Here is a 20711-nt window from a genome sequence, read left to right on the forward strand (position 1 = left end):
TGCTAAGTTAGAATTATGGAGATAGACATTGGAAGCAAGAGGTTTTAAGTTGAGTAAGAGTAAGATAGAATATATGAAATGTCGGTTTAATAAGCAATGAAGTAGTGATGAGAGTGTAGTGAAGCTTGGTAAGCAAGAAATATCGGTGGATGATTGTTTCAAATATTTGAGATCTATCATTCAAAAGTATGAAGAAATTGATGGAGATGTAAATCATAGGATAAATGTTGGGTGGATAAAATAGAAAAGTGCAATTGGAGTGTTGTGCGATCATAGAATGCCGTTGAGGTTGAAGAAAAAGTTTTATAGGATGACTATTAGGCTCACTTTACTATATGATATGAAATATTGGGCTGCCAAGAGAAATCATATTCAAAAAATGAGTGTAGCTGAGATGTGTATGCTTAGATGGATGTGTGGAAATACAATAAAAAATAAGATTCGGAACGAGAAGATAAGTAAGAAGGTAAGTGTTGCACCTATTGAAAATAAGATGAGAGAGAATCATTTACGATGATTTGGACATATTCGGCGAAGGCCTAATGATGCTCCAGTTAGAAGGATGGAGAAATGAGAAAATATATTAGTTAAAAGAGGTTGGGGTAGGCCTACGAAGACATGGATGGAGATGATAGGAAAGGATATGAATGCTTTGAACCTCACCAAGGACATGGCATTAGATAGAAATGATTGATGGAGAAGGATTCATGTGGAAGACCCAGAATGATTTTCTTTTTTGATTCATATCACCAACCCCAATTGTTTTGGGATGAAGGCGTAGTTGTTGTTGTTGTTGGGAAAACCATCCGGACCCGAAGCACTATCCCCTACTGATATTTTGAATTTTATTTCAGAAACTTTCTTTTTCTAAGAGAGCATTGTCCTCTCAATAACTCTAGGTACACTCTCCCGAGAAACCGTTCTTCTTTGTATTATTCCGAGATTGACCATGTATCTGTGCCACATAAATTCATGAATCTCTGAGCCAACGTCCCAATCTCTACTCAACCGTGAACTACATCAATTTGCAAAGGATTTGAGATTTAGAACCTTTTTTACCTCAGATCTTAACATGGGCACCAAGCCAGATGCAGGCCCGAGATACATACCATTACCCCCCTCAGTATCCTCTGCCCTAAAAAACCAAGGGCAACTCGGCCATTGATACCAGATAGTCATCTCTAAACCATCAAACCGCTCTTAGTTTTGAGCGCCAGGAACTGGACTGATTCTCAGCTGCATCACCACATGAGTGTCACTAAAGACTAAATGCAAGATTGAACCAAAGCTCACACCCAGCAAAATAGAGTTGCAGTAATAGCGTATTTTTTCTTTTTAGCCATGTGAATTTGATTTTAACTTGAACCCTTTTTTCTTTTACAAAACACCAAGATTCTGGGATTGTTCTTGATTCTCGGTCAATTTCAGGAGTACCGAGTGACTAGGTTACTGAAGAAACCTCCCTGAAAGTTTCCCCCTAAGACATTCTGCAGCATATTCCACGCAATGCGGACCCCACTTTTGGCGTTTAACCAGATGAAAGATGCAGCAGGCATGGTTTTCCTTTGACAAAGACAATTAGAAAGCGCGGCAAAATGGGTTCAGGAGAATGTCCAAATCGCACCAGCTCCATATTGCCAGACAACAAATACGGACCAATAGGGTTAGTAAACAAAGTTAAGTCACATTGCAGACTTCCAGATGGTGACTTCACCGACGCTCATTTCATCGTCTTCTTTCCTCTTCTTCTTTTCTGGTCCTCCCCTCAGGCAGTTTGAATCAAACACAAAATTCCCTCAGCCATTACACCGTTCACCTAAAATCCCAGGTGTACAAGGACTACTGTACAACCACATGAAGACCATCTATCTTGTTGGGATAAACACTATAGGCTATTCAAAAAACGCTAACTCATGCAGGTACCGCCCCAAATCTAACTAAGTATTTCCAATTTGTATTAGATACATTCAAGATCTGAGTATTTTTCAAAGCTTGCCTGACCAAAATAATGGTCATTGCAAAACCGTATGAAAGACGAGCCATTTCATTCCACTGCATGGATAATATAATCAGCCACTAGGAAGTCAAAGATATACAGCAGAAACACTAAAATACTAACAATAAAAGAAGAAAAAAAGGAACCGACCCGACTCCTTGACAATATTGACCCTTCTGGAACAGCTCATGTGAACACCTTCCTACAGCTGGTAACAGATCAGATTTTACATATACTAGAACATCCCCTTGGAAAACAACCGAACCCCGTATCGTGTCCAGATTAGGGAAATGAGGTCATCATTGGTCCCCCCCATCTTTTCCCTTTACATTCAAGAACGGGCGGACAGGGAAACACACTCGTTACCTCTGCTCCGATTTCACCTGCAAGCCCCAATAACAAATTTCTCTGATACGGTTACAGCCCCTCACCTGAGTGCGGGCACGACACGGCAATTCCAAAATATGTGGGTTCAGGGACACGGCTATATATATATATATATATATATATATATATATATATATATATATATATATATATATATATATATATATATATATATATATATATATATATATATTCAAAGAATCAAATTCATAAATTAATTTAACATAATTTATCACAGATATTTTATAGAACTGAGATGGTGTGTCCACGTACCCGCCCACATGTCGACACAGGTACGGAGGGTGAAATGGTGCATCCCGGTATCATAGGTTACAGCCAGTCCTAATGAAGCATAATACACAAAGTGACAAAATTGGAACTAGCCAGTCTACCTAGCTCAGTAGTAACCACTGTAGTATGCCTGAGGAGCTGGAGCAGCCTGCTGTGCCGGAGCGAATGCTTGTACAGGCTGCGTGTAGGCCTGCAAGCAAAATAATAGCAATTTTAGATCAGTGGTGGAGTTGACTGAAAGTATTAGGCTATGAGAGGACAAAAATCTATGCATCCCAAACAATTCCAACTGAGATTCAAGCCACGCTATTGAGAGAAAAAATAAAAAATAAAATAAAACCAACAGCAGAAAGTATCATTATTGTCATTTTAAACATGGTTTTCGACAACTATCTTGTCATTTTGATTGCAAAATCAATACACAAGCAAAACAATGTGCAAGAGACAGCTTCTAAAGAAAGGCGGGCTATCATTTGAAATCTACAAAAACTTTGAACATTTGAACAAAAGGTCATAATGCGATACAAATACTTTTTCTCAATGAAATGTAAAATATATGATTGAAATGACAAAGCTTAAAAGGATGAAACAGAAAAGTATGTTAGATTGCTCCCTGGAGAACCCAGATACAGCAACCCCCATGTGTGTGTCTCTGTTTCTTTGTAATAACCTACGAAGTCATTTCATCCATATTTGGTCAGCCATGCTACTTTTTATCGTTTTCAAAGAGTGAGCACCTACTCCCATTAGGGTACATTTGAAACCCATTGAAAATTTTGGCCTGTGAAGCTGTTTACCAGGTAGGAAGGTGGGAGTGGTTTCACAGAAACACTTTCTCATATTTAAATCATTTTCCCGGATAGAATGGTTCACATGTTTGCTAACTCCAAACTTTTCCTTTGAAATCGTTGAATTTCCCAGAGAAAGCACTTCACATGGTTAGCAAAAATGTCACTAAGAACTACATGCATGTTGTGAACCGGGCAATGTTGAGAGGAACGCTTGCTGGTACCTGGGAAGTATAAGCCTGAGCGTATGCACCATAGGCAGCCTGTTGTGGGGCTGATGCCACAGGTTGAGGATTGGTGTACGCATAACTACCATAGCCAGCATAACCAGCCTGTCATCAAAATGTAGGTGTAGTAAACAGAAGTAAGAATTCCCTTATGAAGTATAATTTAGTGGAAACACAAAATGTTTACTAGGCCCACTTTTGCCTTAAAGCATCAAAGACTCATACATCTAAAGAGAGTACTTTTAACAGTCCATGACAAGCACAATACTCCATCAAAAGAGGGATACACACAAAAGCTGTTCCAGCTTCTCAGAATGAGAAATACCCAATAAAGATCCTTCTCTTTAAAAGGGGAAAAAATTAAGTTAGAGCAAAATGATTCGGCTTTCCTTCTTAAAAAGTCTTCTACAAGCTTCAAAAGCTTTCATGACTACCTCTATGACCATAGAGGAACTCTGTTTCAGCATCCTTGAAGATTGGTTGACAAAAGAAAACTAAAAGGAAAAGAAATGTGTGTGTGTGTGTGCGTGTGTGCATGCATCTTACTTGAGGAGCATAGCCAGGATTCCACTGATGCGCCTGTGTCTGTAGTCCTTGTGGCCAGCCTTGAGGTTGTGGACCATAACCCGCAGCCAACTGCTGCTGAGTATTGGGATAAGCACCCATTATGGATTGACCTGGTGAAGCAACCGCAGAAACACCAGCATATGTCTTCGCCAACTTCGTCTTGTCTGAAGCTAAAAAATCTTGAGCACTCCGTTTTCTGGACTCTGAAGTACTCCTCTGGTGCGAAAAGATCTTGGTGTGCCTGTCTTCAGCCTTCTTAATTGCTTGAGCGTCAGCAAAAAGGTCCAAGAACTACATGAAGATAAGCAAGATCATAAACACAAAGGAGGAGAAAATATGGATGTATATTAGTCTTTTACATACTTATACACCCTAATATCGCAATTTTGGTGATTGTGAAATATTACTTGGCATCTTCATGATAGCAACTACAAATTTAAGATTTTAAATGCACATTTTAGATTAGTAGCATCCAAACATACTTATGGTGAAATACAAGCAGTAATAGTGGTTTCTCTGCCTCCTAAAAGCTCAACTATGTACAGACATTCATTTCTAAATGGCAAGAAAATTAGCAGCTATATAACAAAACTACCATTCGGAAAAAGAACACAGCATAGTTCCTGATCCAACAAAATTAGTTAGTCCTCACTTTCAAACACAGAGTAACAGTGCAAAATTTATAGGACCAAGTCAGAGACCCTAGTATCTACACATTCTAGACTTTTTGAATACACAAAACATCATTTAAAGCCATTCAATAAAACAGGTAATTACAGCAGTAACTGAGAGTTATATTTTCTCTAGACCTCTGATGGCCGCTGCAGTAAATCTTGTCTAGCTTCCCACATATGCATTAGAAGATGGAAGAGATAGAAGGAGAAAGGAGAGGAAGAACTCACAATTTGAAGACAAGTCCCAATATGCTTTATTTTGGGTTTTCTCAAAAAAAAAAAAGGAAAAAAGTTACAAAAGTTGGATAAAATAACTATAACACATTTGAAATTTTAAAAAATCAAAACACCACTAACAAAAATACCATAATATCGCCGGCTAACTCTGAGTATTTCCCACAGTAACCACATCCAACTAATTATTACCTCAAGAAATATACTGGATAAGTCTTCTCTGTCTACAGCACTAACTGTGTTGGGATTCTCGAGGTTTGGAGTTACAAACTTCTCTACAAGGGAATCCAGATAGTCAATCCTCTTTGGAATAGACTGAATAGACTCCAGATGGATAATGCCCTATACAAAGACAGAAAAGATAATAACTCAAATTCAATAGACACAAAAGGATGAGAACAGTTCCCTATGTTGAATAAGCAGCAAGCTGGGTGAGCTTAAGCAATACGACCAACCTCCAAAAGTGGCTTTGACAGAGGAACCCGTTCAAGGGATTCACTTAGAACTTCCCTAGCTTTCTCCACATTGCCAGCAACCTATACGTCAGCAGCAAAGATAACAAACTTAACATTCACACATTCAATCCTGCATTAAAACTTGATAGAAGCAGATAAATAGAACAAGCAACAAAAACATGTTTACAACTAAGAAAACCTTTTCTGTCCCAAATAAAAACAAGGAATTCATGGTTGTCTGCCAGTAAAATAATTTGAAAATGATTGCATGCAGAAACACAAGGCCATCGATCAATATTAAAGAAAAGAGCAATCATCAAACCTAATGGTGTTTACCAAAACAATTTTCCATCTACTGGACAAACATTGAAAAATTAATTTTAATTCAAAAGCAACAAAATTAAGAGTTAAAAGAACTTTTTCCGTCATGGCATAAGAGGAACCATTCAAGTTGGATTTCAGAAGTGGGCCTTTTAAAAGGTTTGTAAGAGAAGCAACCACTGACAACTAGTTATTCAAAGTTTCAAACTGATAACAAAAAATATACAACAAGAACAAAAGATATGTCAAGATCAAATTAATATTTTTTACAAAAAACAAACAAATTGCACTAGCATTTTCCACTAAATGACAAGGCTGCAAATGCTCATCAATGAAACATTTTAGCGATCCCCATTGAAAAAAATCAAATATGAGATATCCAAATTCTTGGGTAGAAAAAATACATTAGGATGGAAAAAAGAAAAAAAAAACATCAACATCTAAGGACATATACGAGAACTGCAGACATAAACATGCATCAAGGCCAATTCCTCTCAGAAAGATTCTGTAGAATCTAAACATGTAAGTTGGATAGAAACCAAGGGGACCAACTCAAAGGCCTTGGTCAATCCATATCAAGCAAAATGGAAACCACAAGTCAGAGTGCAGATCTTCCAAGAGCAAAAATGAAACTGTGCTTTTGCACAACTGGGTGCACGACATACTGGAACTTAGATAAAATAAAGAAAAAAAAATATTGATATATGTGCACAACCTACCAGATATAGAAACCTAGAGTACTGAACTATCAACATTGGCAGCATCTGAGACTGCTCATTTCCTTGTTCAGTAGCAATGGCCTCCTCATACACAGAAAAAGCAGCTTCCGGGTGGCCCTGAAAACCCCAAATTAAGAATAAGAGAGCCTTGACTCTACTAGAAGCCTAGAACATAAGTAACAATAGAAAATTCAATTACCAGCCTATATTCCATGTTTGCATGCTTAACTACTGCCTCAAGAAGTCCTGGTGCAATTTCTGAATGTATAAGACGGTATTCAGCACGAGCACCAGCTATTTCTCCATTGTGTTCTTTAAATCTAGCAGCAAATAAATGAATCTCGGGTTGTCTCTGTAAAGAATATTTCAAGATAAACTATAATCAGCAAGAAGAAATATGGAACAAAATATCACAGAGAAAGCGAAAACCAGACATCTGTAATCACAAATGATGGGAAATGCATGTGGTAGCCCGTTGTAGATCACTATTGACAGATCCGATCCATCACGTGTTCTATTAAAATTGAAGTTCACAATATTAAAGCAAATATACTCAAAACCCTACAAATAGTTAGAAACTCCAAATGTATCACGAAAAACTAGCTGATGGGAGTGCTCCCAATCAAAATTTAGGCCGCCATATCAAAAATAAACATAATACCTTAACAAATACTTGAGTAGCCCGAGCAAGAGCATTGTTTGCCAGCTCCATACTTCCACTGGCCTCCATGCATAGAACATATCGTATCCAAAACTCAAGGTAATTAGCACAGGCAATAAGGCATCTCTCATGCAACTTTACGACCTGCACACATGAACAAAAATAGCATAAAGTCCCATGTTGTAAAGATTTGATAGGCAAACTCTGGAAGAAGTAATCCAAAGGATGTTGACTTCTGAAAGTTATTATCGCAACTCCAATTTAAAAAGATGATAGTCATTAGAAATAATTAGGAACTGCTAGTCACCAAAATAGCAAGATTTAGAAGGAAAATGTATCTAACGAGCTATAACGCAGAAAACGAAAAAGGGCTAACTAAAAGCAGATGAGCTGGGAACAAAAAACAAAGCCAATCCTATTAGAATCATGTAAGACAGGTGAAAAAGCTAAAATTGACAAAATGAAAAGAGAAATAAGTCCAAAGAAACAAAGACAGAAACAAGGCAAAACGTTGGACTGAACCAAATTCCATCAACCAAAAAGCTGATCAATATGGACACAATAGGCACTCCACTAACAACTACTCTAAAACAGACCCCAGTAAGGTCCCATATAGTGTTGTAATTGTCGTATTGTATCATATGATACAATACGATACATATCATATATATGACCAAATACGATACGATACACACTCATATCGTGATACAAGTGTGCATCATATCAGTATCGGGTGCATCATATGATACACCCTTGACGCACTTTAAAAGGAAGCCGAAAACATTTTTTTGAGTTTTAGGTTTAAAAAAACCCTTGGCGTTGGTTCCCTCATTTCTTTAGAAGCCATTGGAGAGGAATCCACACACACCTTATTATATATATATATATAGAGAGAGAGAGAGAGTCACTAGAATATGAAAACTGAAATATGAGAACTAGAAATATGGGTCTTTCCAACACTTTTTTTGCAAATCCAAACATGTGGATGTGCTTGGCATGGTGAATTTGGTAGGAATTAACAAATGGATAGTGTATTATGAGCCATTGATTTTAAAGCCTTAAAAAAATCTCATTTATACATCAAAATTGGACGATTCAAGAACGGGTTCTTATAAAACCAAGCATGTAGATCACATATGTATGGTTAGATTCAAGAGAAAAGAACAAAAAAAAACCATGAAAATCATGGTTCACACATTAGTTCTCATATTCTATTGACTATATATATTTTTTAATTTTATCACAATATTTTTTAGATTATCGCGATATAAAGGTTCGCACATCGCAGTTCACACACATCCATACGATATTATCGTGACAGTTTTGAGATTTGTTTTTAAATTTTAGGTTTGCATTTCTATTTTTTGTTTCTTTTATATTTTAAAACCTTTAAAACATGTTTCTTTATATTTTTGAAAAAAATAAAATAAAACAAAACTTATTATTTTCTTAGGTTTTTGTTGTTATTTATAATTTTTTCAATTTTTTTAACACCCAAGATATTCCCAAAATTTATCAACTTTTGAAACCCTCGCTGAGAAATTACCTTTAACGATACCGGTGACTATATATAGTAGCACACTTCTATAGTGGCACCGTACCACCATAGCTTATGGTGTTATGGTGGTACACACTCGATTTACATAGATGTAAGCTCCAAAAGCAAAAATCTAACTGTTGGATCGTGTTTAGCATATTTTATTTATTATTTTCATGTGTTAAAGTTGACTCAAATATGATGTTTTATATCATTTTTAAATCACCCTTGTTTTCATGAATTGTGAGCAGTTGATTTTCACTGTCTCAAAAATGGAATCTTGTGGTGTATTAAACGTGATAAAACCTTCTTTTATACTAAATAAATCATGCAAAACACATTTGTATGGTTAGATTTACCAATTGGTGGCTAGAACTATGCAAACAAGAGTGTGTACCACCGTATGATATCATGGCACAGAACCACTATATATATATATATAAGTACTTGCATGTGATTATATGCATTCAAAATTCTCAGTCTAAAGTAAAAAAGCATGCATGTCATCTTAACCGCAAATTCTTGAACACAAATTGCAAATCATTATATGATTAACAATCAAGATCATCACATAAAATAAACAAACTTAAACGTGTGTTATTGAGCATGTCAGACACAGGTTAGACTGCCCATGAAGTGTCATAGTGTGTATGGTGTCGTATCCAGTATCGTGTCAGTATAGGCCATGCATGTTAAGTGAACTGCCTGTGTGTCATAGGGCTTGTAAAATAGGCATGACGGTGCATCCAAATGGATGCTTTAGCATAATATTGAAGATTCAATTCAACCAAGGTATTCCAAATAGCATACTCAATTCTGATATATGTAAAAAAAACTATAAAACAAGAAACAAACTGTGGGACCACTGGAGATTACATGTAGAGATCCAAATACCTTGTTAAAATCATCTCCGCTTTCGATGAAATCAAGGTAGTTATGCCAATTATTGAGCTGATGGTCCTCAAGGGGCCTGAAATGGTAGTATGGGCGCCTAATAGCTGCTTCAAAATCATGGATCTTAGAGTCATACTCTTTTGCTTTCTTATACATTTCCTCCCTAACACCAATATACCTCTCCAATTCCTCTGTCTCTGTTAAACCTGCAGTTACAGGTTTGGTAGATTGTTCCAACCCATCAGGATGGCCCTCATTGCCAACCCCTTGATCATTCCCCTCTGATCTGGCAGATAACATAGCATCAGCTTCTTCTGCAGTCCGTATCTCAGATAGAGGACGACTTCCAGCCAATTCCTTAAAGCTGTAATTTTCACATAACATATAATTCAGAGACTAAAATAACATGTGAGAGATAAAGGATAAAAATGAACAGCTTCAATCTATGTCACCTGGGTACAGGTGCGGGTATGGGTACAGAGGGTACGACACGGCAATTCCAAAAAATATGGGTAAGGGGACACGGCTATATATATATATATATATATATATATATATATATATATATATATATATATATGGACTTTGACACAGGTCTAGTTCCGATTTGGGTCAGCTTTGACACAGGTCTAATTCAGACCTAGGTTGAAACAGATCCGGATCTGGCCTGGCTCAGGTCTGAATAAGACTTGGGTTTGGACTTTCACACAGGTCTAGTTTCGATCTGGGTCAAGTTCAACACAGGTCTGATTCAGACCTAGGTTGAAACAGATCTGGATCTGGTCTGGCCCAGGTCTGAATAAGTCTTGGGTCATTCAGACCTGAGTCTGACCCAGGTCTTTTATGAAAGACATCAGAAAAAAAAGGTAAAAAAACATAAGAGAGAGAGAGAGAGAGAGATCTTGGCCTGCCTGAGTACACAAGGTTGCTGCGGAAGGTGAAGGAGGAGGGGCATGAGAGGCAGGGTGGGGGTGGGGGTGGGGGTGGGGGTGGAGGTGGGGGTGGTGGAGGGGAAGGATTCCTTTCTCTCCCTCCAGCACCGACAGAAGAAGAAGAGGAAGAGTTCTTTCTCTCCCTCCAGCACCGACAAAAGAAGAAGAGGAAAAGAGTAACTAGACATAATTAAAAAACTTCAACAGCAATACTCAATCAAACTCACTCCTATAGCCAAAACTAATGCAGAAATCATGTCTGGATGCATCACAAACATGAGAACACATGCACAATGAATAGAGTTCTAAAGCCAGCAATGATATAGATTCCCTTTCCACACAAATTTTAAAGGAACCAAACAAGGAACTTTGCAGCTCTCTCAATGAGATGACTTGTAGCAAGATAACACAGGCCAAATTCTAACTGCATTATAAATGAGGAACTTCAAGCGCTTAATCCACATTGTACCTGGGCATTTTTCCTTCCTCTTTATCAGTGTCCTAACTCCTAAACAAGTATCATGATTAATGTAGTACACTTGGTGTGTGCTTTAAAAATAGGTTCCTCAACACATTATCCATGACATGTTGGACAAGCAGAAAGGCTATGTCAGATAGGTGCAGGTACAAGTAACATAAAAAAATTTGAAAAGGGACTGATGGGGAGTTACTCAAATAGAAACATGTACATAAACATTCAAGTTATGCACTTTAAGGTGCATCTGTTAGCCATAATATCTGTTAACCAATACATCATAAAGCCCTAGGATGATTAAAGAGCATCAAGACCCTTAAACCACCAAGTCCTAACAAATCACAAAGCAGTGCAGCCGACTTCCTTGATGGCCCACTTTGGAACGACTCTCACTCCAGCCTTAACTACTGGCAGCTATTGCCATCTTTTGGTGGCTCTCACTCTGGGTCCACATACTCCTTTTCCGAGGTTTCTCTTTCAGGGAATCAAACTTAAGACATGGATGTTGCTCTAATACCAAATGTTAGGTTTGTAACCAATATACCATAAAGCCACATGGTGATGAAAGTGTGTCAAGGCGCTTAAACCAACCAATATCCTAAAAAATGAAGTTACTTGAAACAACTCTTTTGACAAAATGAAATAAGGTTATTAAAGGAGAAAATTTTGAAAAAAAAATGCTGATTGACATGCTACTACCATAAAACATGCAATTTAGTCTCAAAGAAGGAAAAAGGGATGACCTAGTGCACATCTCAATGCAATGGACAATCAACTCAAAGCAATAAAAAAGTAAGAAACCATCCAATAGTTGGCTTCCAAAAGATGGCTGCACCAGGCAAAAACAAAATTGGAAAAGAAAAATGGTTCATGACAAATATCTATTTGGATTTACATTTTTACATATCAATGGAAAACACACATGTATCAGTTAAGGAGATAGTATAATTTCCTGTTAAAGTATCGATCAAGCTGCTGGATAGGATGCTCGAGAATCCGTGTGTAGATTATAGCAAGGTTCATCCACTCCTGACACGAATATTCATATTCTATATATTTGTCCCAGAGAGGATATGAGAGGTAGTCTGTTCCAACATATGCCAATCCTCGCTCAAATAACCTGAAATACCATTGACAAGAGGAGCAAAGAACATTAAAATAAATGTATATAGGTACCATTTACCATGATGAAGCCATCCATAAAAGGGAACTAGTGCTGCTATGCACCCATACGTTGAATAAGAAGGAAAATCACTTTAACAGCATTTGACACTTCCAAAACTTAGGCTGCATTTACCTTCCTAGAAAAACCATACAATGTCCGTGAAATGGAGCAAGGCATATAGGCCATCTTAGCCATTAACTGAACGAGAGCTTCCCAGCAGCATTTTGTTATTGGTGCACCCATGATAGCCTCAAGAGTGTCAAAGTTAAAGATGGCAGTAATTCATAGAGACCTACATGACTACTACATAGACCTTTTGAAAAAGATATAGTGGAACAGTATAATGAGGTCACAGAATTTAAAATAAAACCAAATGAAATGGGAACTTCCACAGATTTGCACATTAGAACTAGAAATGATTTCTAATGTGCAATCTGCACAAACCTTTTCCTCCATACACGCGATGTATCACTGCTGCAGGCATACCAGAAAAGATTAGAGAACAATACAAAGGCTAACCAAATTCCCATGACCATGAAAGGCAGAACATGTCTCTTCAAACAGAAAAAAATGTATTCGGGAGCTTAAATTTATTTTTCAGGGCTATTTGGTACCTGCGAATGGTATCGGCATCCTCATACGTTGATATTGCAAATGTACAGTAATGCAACCAAATGTCTACAGAATAAGTAACAGCTAGAACTGCTCTTTCATACACCTCCACAATTTTGTCCACAGTACCTAAACGAGCCTCATGATCTGCATACTTCTTCCAATAGCCATAACACAAAGGAAACTCTGACAAAAATGCATCATAAACTCTGCGGATTTTCAGCAAGTTATCCTGTAAAAGAAGAGGAAAAAAAGGTATTTCTCTCGGGCAAGGGAAGATTATAACGCACATATTGAAGGTTCAGGCTTCCAATTTGCACCATAAAACTAAAATGGGATTTAACCTGCCCAAATGAATGTAGAGAACAAAAAGGATGGAGATTTCAATGTGAGTTTTGACGCAAAAGCTTTATATTTGCAGTTCAAAAACAAATTCCAAAAAATGAGTACTAAAGTAGCATGAGTAAATGTAAATAAGTTTGGTTGCGAGTGGTTCGTTGAAAAAGTGAACAGGCATAGACCTCAAGTTCCAGGTTTATAATGCAAATGCAAATAAGCCGTACCACAATTTTGACAGTGAGTTGCAGTATGGAGATGCAAATAAGCCCTACAGTGAAGTATGCAGCCTTTTTGTAAATAAGCCCTAAAGCAATTTTGACATTGAATGAACATAAAATGCTTAACTGAAACACTTTTTCATCATCGTAATACCTCAGCAACCTTCTCAGTCTCCTGAATAAGAGTGGTCCATGCGTTGAAGTCCAATGAATTAGCATTCACTATGGTCCATAGTCGATCTTCTTCTGAGGAAATTGCTGTCATGAAGAAAATCATGCAATCAGCAATACCACCAACCAAAAAAAAATCATAAAGCAGCCCTTTGCTAACAGATATAAAAAATCAGATAAGAACCAAAGGGACAAGCAGAACCACATTCTTTGATGCACAGATTGCTCAAATCCCCCAACAAGAAAGTATGGTCAAATAATAAAGAGCAATGTAACCAGCATGATATAGCGTTATCTTGCACGTCCTGTATAACAAAGAATAAAACAACGGAACAAAAATTAAGAACACGAGCACGTGACGAAGGCTTTATGAAATGATGATAACCAATACCAGTAATCTCCTCGAACTGTTGCTCCACAACTCTCGCTTCCACCGTGCCATTTCCATTCTCGCCACTGTGGATCACTTCAGTTTTGTGGTTTCTTGTTTCACTCACACTCGTTCCATTTTCAAAACCATAAGCACCAACTTGTGCATGACTCGCCATAGCATTACCCTGACCCACAATTGCCTCACCAGTAGCACCATCGGCAATATAAGCAGAATTAGATGCAGTTTGGTGCATTAAATAACCTGGGTCTATGTTGGAAGTGCTTCCATCTGCTAAATTGGACGCTTCTTGAAGCCCAGAAACGGTGCGGTCAGCTGAATTCATCTCACCATCACTAGTGGGATCAGAAACAGCATTAGCTTCGGCAGAAATGGACGCCACTCCGGTATAGCCTGAAGCAGAATAATCAACATTTGTTGATTGACCGTGTGGGTGTTCAGCATCCCCCATTGCTAGTTTTTTTTTTTTACCCTGAAACGATTTCATGCACACACCAACGTCAAACATCGCCAACGAAAAAAAAATATAATAAAATAAAAAATCCATAGAATGCATCATCAAACAAACAAAGTGGAAAGAAAGATGAAAAATGTCAATAAAGAATGAGAGAAACCGTGAGCGAAATCAATCAACTCTGAAGTCTGAACCCAAACCAAACTACCAAAATAACTTCAACTTTTTTTTTCCGATACACTAAAAACGCTCTTAGATGAATGAAGAAGATAGGGTTATCATCACCTCTAATGCCTCGAAAACGAAAATTCAGAACCCATAAGAGTTGATACACGAGTGGAAAGCGTGTCTTGTTGCGTTCAGCTGCTACTCCGACACGAATCCCTGATCTCAACCACACACGGTATAAACCCCACTAGAATAATAACCAACTTACCGTCATTCAGTCTAAAAAAAAAAAAAACTAGACTGAAGCAATTAGGGTTTCACCTGAAAAAGCAAACTCTCACGGCTCAACCCAAGCATCCAACCGACCATGAAAAGCTAAGACAGACGAAAAGACTCTGAACTCGATACCCACGACATCAACACAACTTGGGTTTCTTCCAATCCCTACGACGGAGATAGGGGACGCATCCTGGCAGAGGGAAAACGAGGAAACCAATAAAAGAAACAAAAACCTTAACCCTAGAACAAAGAAACAGAGTATCAATTGAAAAGGCGCACGAGGAAGAAAGGGGGAAAAAGAAAAATAAGCAAAGGAACTAATGAAGGAGAAGACGATACTCACTGAAGAGGGGGTATTGAGATCTCGCGAAGGGAACGAGGCGTGGATTCTGGGGATAGTGCAGAAACAGGCGCCAAGAGAGACAGGAGTGAGTGAGAGAGAGGGGTTAAGAGTGGATACAAATTTATCTCCCCATCTCTACTCCTTCGCGGTAGGGTCCGGTTTGACCCAAACTCGACCCGTACCAAACCTATACGGTTAGGGTTTAGTGATAAATAAAAAGGTCATGAATCTGAGTCACACCGAAGGGTCCGATTAATATCGTGGTTTGTGAAATTTCATATCAGACTCGGGCCCGACCCAAGTTTTGACTAAGATCCGCAATTTTTCAATGTAAAAAATATGTATATTACTTTAATTGGTATGGTCAAGTTTGGTTCATGTAATGCTTATAGGATCCGGGGTATGGTTTCCGGAGTCTGAACCAAACCCGATCGGTTGACACCCTAACTTCGCCTTTCCAAGGTTTGGACTCACTTGATGTGATCTAAACTCTCACTAGGCCAGTGAGGTACGTATGTCTTTGCTCCAATATCACAAATGGAGCTTCTCAGATAAAAAAAAAACTTGCGATAAATTAAAGGCACGTTTGGAAGAGATGACAACGCTCGTATGAAAAAAAAATTGCCTATGAGAGTTTTAGATATGAGAAGTTTTCCAAAAGAAAGTTTTTTGCTTGTTTGTGTAGCATGAGAAAATGTGAAAAAATGAGAGAGGAGGAGGAGGGCAGTGGTGGTGGTGGGTGGTGGTGAGATGGATGGTGGTGCTGATGGTGAGATGGTGGGTAGTGATGGTGCTTGTGAGATGTGGGAAGATGGGTTGTGGGGAGTATACAAATAAATTTTTTCTTGGTACCAAACATTCTTTCATTCATATGAAAGAATGTTTTCTTTCAAAAAGTGTATTTTTTAGAAAAAACTTTCAGCAAAACCCTATTTTTTAGACCAAAAGGGTAGAAAAATTCTGGCATCACCTTTCTGGCTTTCAAACAAGCCCTAAATCTTTTCGGCTGACCACTACACCATAGAAAAAATACAAGTATGTATCACTGGGTTAGTTTGAAGTTTGAACTTGTAAGAAGGTATGCTAGAATAGGGTGGGAGTGAATGAAAAAATCACAGGAAAGGGAAAAGTTGATGACAAGAGTTGAGCCTACATTTAAGGTTTGTAAACAAATTGAGCTCAAGCTATTCAGGCTGGGTTCATTAAGGTTAAACCCTTGCTCTGTTCATGAGTTCATCACAAGCTGACTCATTTTCTTAAAAAAAAGTTTATTTGCAAGTGTTTTTTAGTGGGGATTAGGTACCTACCCAAGTTAAGAGCCTACTGTGAGTGAATGGGGTTTTCGACAAATCTGACCCCATGTGATGCCTCAAAATTTTTAACTTTTGATCTTTTTTCAAAGTTAAAAGGAAAGTATAACAAAAAATTGTTCAAGAAAAAATGAGTTAGCGAACCTTAGGCGGGTTGCAAGCGAAGTATATAGTTAAAAGGATTGGGTTCCCAAACGTATTGGATTTGTGTCTGATTTTCCACACATTCATTCAAGCATATAATGATTCAAAACAAATATTTATATTGAAATTGTTTCATACAAAAGTTCATATTTAAAACACTAAAAATATGCTCAAGAGTGAACAAATAGAAAGAGTGGTTTCATGACTTCGACATGTCATCACGCAATTGCTTGTAACAACTGTCTACTCATCACCTAAAATGATAAAGGGTCATGCGACATTCAACTTGGTAGGTACAACAATGTTACATAGTTGTAAATAACCAGCACATTATGACAAACAATCATGCATTCAAATATATATATATATCACATCAGTAACATAAAAAATTATGTAATTGAACAATCTTCCAATGTGTATAAGCAGAGCATCAATTCCATTATGATAAACGGTGTGAATATTAAGTATTTTTTTTTATATTGGCCTACCTACATATACTCACGAGACAAAATCGTAGAGACAAATTGAGACCCTTCAAGAGTTTATTATTTCATGTATTGTGATACCTCAGATGATTAGTTGAATCCATTCCAAAAAAGATGGTGTAATGATCAAGAGAAAATTTTCTAGAGACCGAGATTAACAAAAATGCATCATAACTTATTGCAAAAGTTGTGAGATCTACTACGTATGATAATTATTGATAGCCCTGTCCTATAACTCTGATGACTGGAGGACAACAAGTTATTACCACTCGAGAAACATGGTAATTAACAACAGTGTCCATCATAGCTTATACCACATATTATCTCTTCAAGTAAGAACCAAATATGAATGAGTTATTGGGTCATTTATTATTAAAAAAATTTACCATATTGATGTGTCTCCAACCACTGAACATCATCTACCTCTTATAGGCAGATTCTCATGTCTGTGTATTATCATAATTCATTCAATATGTTCAGGTCTTTTACATCAATTGAGCATGTTGTCAGTGAATCTGATCTAAGAATTAAGTCTACATGTGTGTTCCATAACTTTTAGTGCAACCTAGTTACATGCCATTTACAATGATATGCTCTAATGGCACTCTAAGAATTACTTGAACTACAGGCTGCGACATGAGTCATCGTACATGCAATTCATATGGCATTTTATGTAGCATAACAAGTAAACATGTAATTAAGAGCATGTTTTACACGTCAAATCTGGAGCTCTATCGTGAGCCTTAAATAGTTATCTCATTTCATGCATGCAAAATACACGAGTAAAACATATGTTTATGATCATGCATAAAATATCATGCATGTGAATTGTTTTACGTAAACTTTTTTGAAAAACATGTATGTGAACTATCATCCATAAAAATACCATGCATGTAAAATGTTTTACATAAACTTTATTGAAAAGTATGCATTCAAAATAGAAATATGCATACATAAAAAAATTACGAAATATGTGTACATAATTCAATATACAAAACATGTGTTGATAAGTCGGGATATGAACATGCATTCACAAATGAAATATGTAAGCATAATCAGTAAATAAAGCAAGAATACTCAAATTAAATTATGTGTAGGTAAATAAATCATAAGTAAATAAAGCATGCACACATAAATCATTATACTAAACAAGTTTCTTCTTGTTCATACTTGGTTCGGATACCTAAACAATCTTGCTTGGACATCGCCTAACAATGGCTAGTCCCTTAGTTGAGCTTATCAACGAGCTGCTCATCTCTTTTTCAATGCCAAGTTTTTTTTTCTCACCATTGTGAAACCTTTTTTATTCATGTGGGCAAACACTCAACTTTATCGCATAGCTCAACTAATTTCTCTTGTATCAACCTTGGAGAGCAGACCTTAACCTCAATTAAGCAAATAATCCACTGACTTAATCATAAAAAAAAAAGAAACACATAGTGTGCATTTGGATGACACCCAATACCATGTTTAAAACCCTTTTTTGTCATGAAAAGCATGTTTGGATGACACCAAACCTGGTTTCATGAAGCCAGATTTGACAAAAAACTAGTTTAAACCATATTTGAAAAAAACAATGTCATCTTTGTTTTTTTCAAATACCAACACCCGATTTATCAGGTTTCCTTTCTCTCCTAACCCCATGACACTCTTGTTCCTTCTAGAGTGGATCTTGTCAAACATTGGGTGAGATTAGCAATCTCACCTAGCGTTTACAACCACAAACCACACCCCACTGTGGGTTCCACATGTATTGAGCTACAGTAAATTGGGGTGGGGTTTGTGGTTGTAAACGCTGGGTGAGATTGCTAATCTCACCTAACTTTTTATAGAATCTGCTCTCTGTTCCATCCCCCATTCCCCTTCCACCTTACCTTGGATATGGCCAGCCATTTTTCGCCGACCACTGGCCGGAAAATGGCATAACTTGGTACCTTTGGGCAAATACTATACCAACAGGCCATTTGTAGGGTAGTGATCGTCCAAAAATCTCAACTATTTGTTTATCCATTTTGTGAGAATTTCATACATTTTCTGGTCAGCTAGTAACCAAAAGATGGTTGGGCTAGTGCCATCAGGCGAAGGCAACACTAGCCCAACCATTTTTTTGACCAATGACTAGCTGAAATTTTGCTACTCTTTTTTTTTTTCAATTTTGATAACTCTGACTATTTTTGGCCAACGAGAAATGGTCGATTTCTTTTTTTTATTATCACTTTTTTTTTTACATTTTCAACTATTTTTTGGCTATCTATGTGCCAAAAAATGGCCACGCTAGTGCCTCTCATGTAAAAGACAACAACTCATTGTGCAACTAGTGTTCGGTCAGAAAACAATCATTTTTTTTTATGTTTTTAATTTATTTTTTTACTTTTTCAATCATTTTCCATCCATTGACCAACTAAAAAATGGCTGAGATGGTGTCTCATGTCAAGAGGCTACAACCCAAGCAACGTTTGACTAGCGGCTGACGTAAAACTAGCTCATCTAATCGCTCAAGCTCGGGGGTAGGTTATATGTTCTCCCTCGAAACACGCACTGTAGCTATAGTGCATGTTTCGGGGTTCCGACTGAGCGTTGCATGTATGTGTGCACCATACACCCGATTGAGCACCATGCGGTGCTTAGTCGGGACCCTAGAATACACATTGTAGCTACAATGCATGTTTTAGGAAGAACACACAACACCCTCTCCTCAAGTTAGGAATTTGTCATAGTACTTTAGCTCCGCTAAAACCTACCCTAGACAATTACTATAAAGAGAAAAGAAACCAAAGACTCTCTTTGTAGGCAAATGTTCTACCCAATGTTGTCAGTATGGGTCCACACTCATTGTATCAGCAGAAAATCGATAGGATACTGACCTGAATCAACTATTTTTAATAAATGTAAACAAATATGTAAATTTATTTTTTATTTTTTAAATATGTTTTGATGATTTTAACACGTGTCAAGTTATGTCTGACAAGATTTTGTTTTTTAGTTTTTAGCCGATTCACAATTGAGAATTGGTATCGGTCGATTCATCCAATACCGATACTGACAACATTGGTTCTATCCACTATGTCAGGCAGACACTCCATTCTTTGTAGATGTATATGACAAATTAACACATAGCAGCATCAACAAATCAATTTCCCACAAATTCCAAAGGGCCCAAAACTGCCAACTTATGAAAACCCACAAGCCTTGAGTAAAATCAACTGCCTAAGTATCCAATCAATTCATTTTCATGGTTTCCTTCATATAATTCAGCACCAAACCAAATAATCAATCGACCAACATATGAGGTTGGAATGGGCTGAAATCTCATATTTCCAAAGGGTGTGTTTGATCATGCGAAATGCCACAAATGCATGAAACAGCGCAATAATCCGTGTTTGTGGATGAGTGATTTACCAACCCTCCTCTTATGGCCAGAAGGGATTGGGTCTACCCCTTACTCTTTGTCTCTCTCTCATGTGTCATGGCCAG

At 37.4% G+C, this 20711-nt stretch overlaps 1 protein-coding gene across 1 annotated transcript; it reads right to left on the bottom strand.

The window, feature by feature from the left end:
* Positions 1-2590: 2590 nt before the first annotated feature.
* Positions 2591-15389, bottom strand: LOC149819287 (pre-mRNA-processing factor 39-1-like). Its single transcript, XM_089985678.1, has 16 exons — positions 15299-15389; positions 14998-15145; positions 14794-14923; positions 14055-14526; positions 13647-13750; positions 12938-13167; positions 12111-12278; positions 9752-10115; positions 7321-7464; positions 6859-7011; positions 6660-6776; positions 5620-5700; positions 5357-5506; positions 4236-4547; positions 3687-3794; positions 2591-2864 (listed from the first exon to the last, which is right to left on the bottom strand). The coding sequence occupies exons 4-16, from the start codon at positions 14503-14505 to the stop codon at positions 2781-2783; spliced, it is 2466 nt and encodes an 821-aa protein (XP_089841804.1). The 5' UTR covers positions 14506-14526; positions 14794-14923; positions 14998-15145; positions 15299-15389; the 3' UTR covers positions 2591-2780.
* Positions 15390-20711: the final 5322 nt, after the last annotated feature.

The sequence above is a fragment of the Nuphar pumila genome, chromosome 13 (assembly GCF_984573655.1).
Source record: "Nuphar pumila chromosome 13, dmNupPumi1.hap1.1, whole genome shotgun sequence".
Lineage (NCBI taxonomy): Eukaryota > Viridiplantae > Streptophyta > Magnoliopsida > Nymphaeales > Nymphaeaceae > Nuphar > Nuphar pumila.

Excerpts from the sequence above, each read along its gene's own strand:
- LOC149819287 (XM_089985678.1), bottom strand. The coding sequence starts at position 14,505 with ATGGGGGATGCTGAACACCCACACGGTCAATCAACAAATGTTGATTAT. Across the intron at positions 13,751-14,054 it reads ACAGTTCGAGGAGATTACTG|CAATTTCCTCAGAAGAAGAT; the intron begins GTATTGGTTATC and ends TCTTCATGACAG. Across the intron at positions 6,777-6,858 it reads CAAACATGGAATATAGGCTG|GGCCACCCGGAAGCTGCTTT; the intron begins GTAATTGAATTT and ends TGGGGTTTTCAG.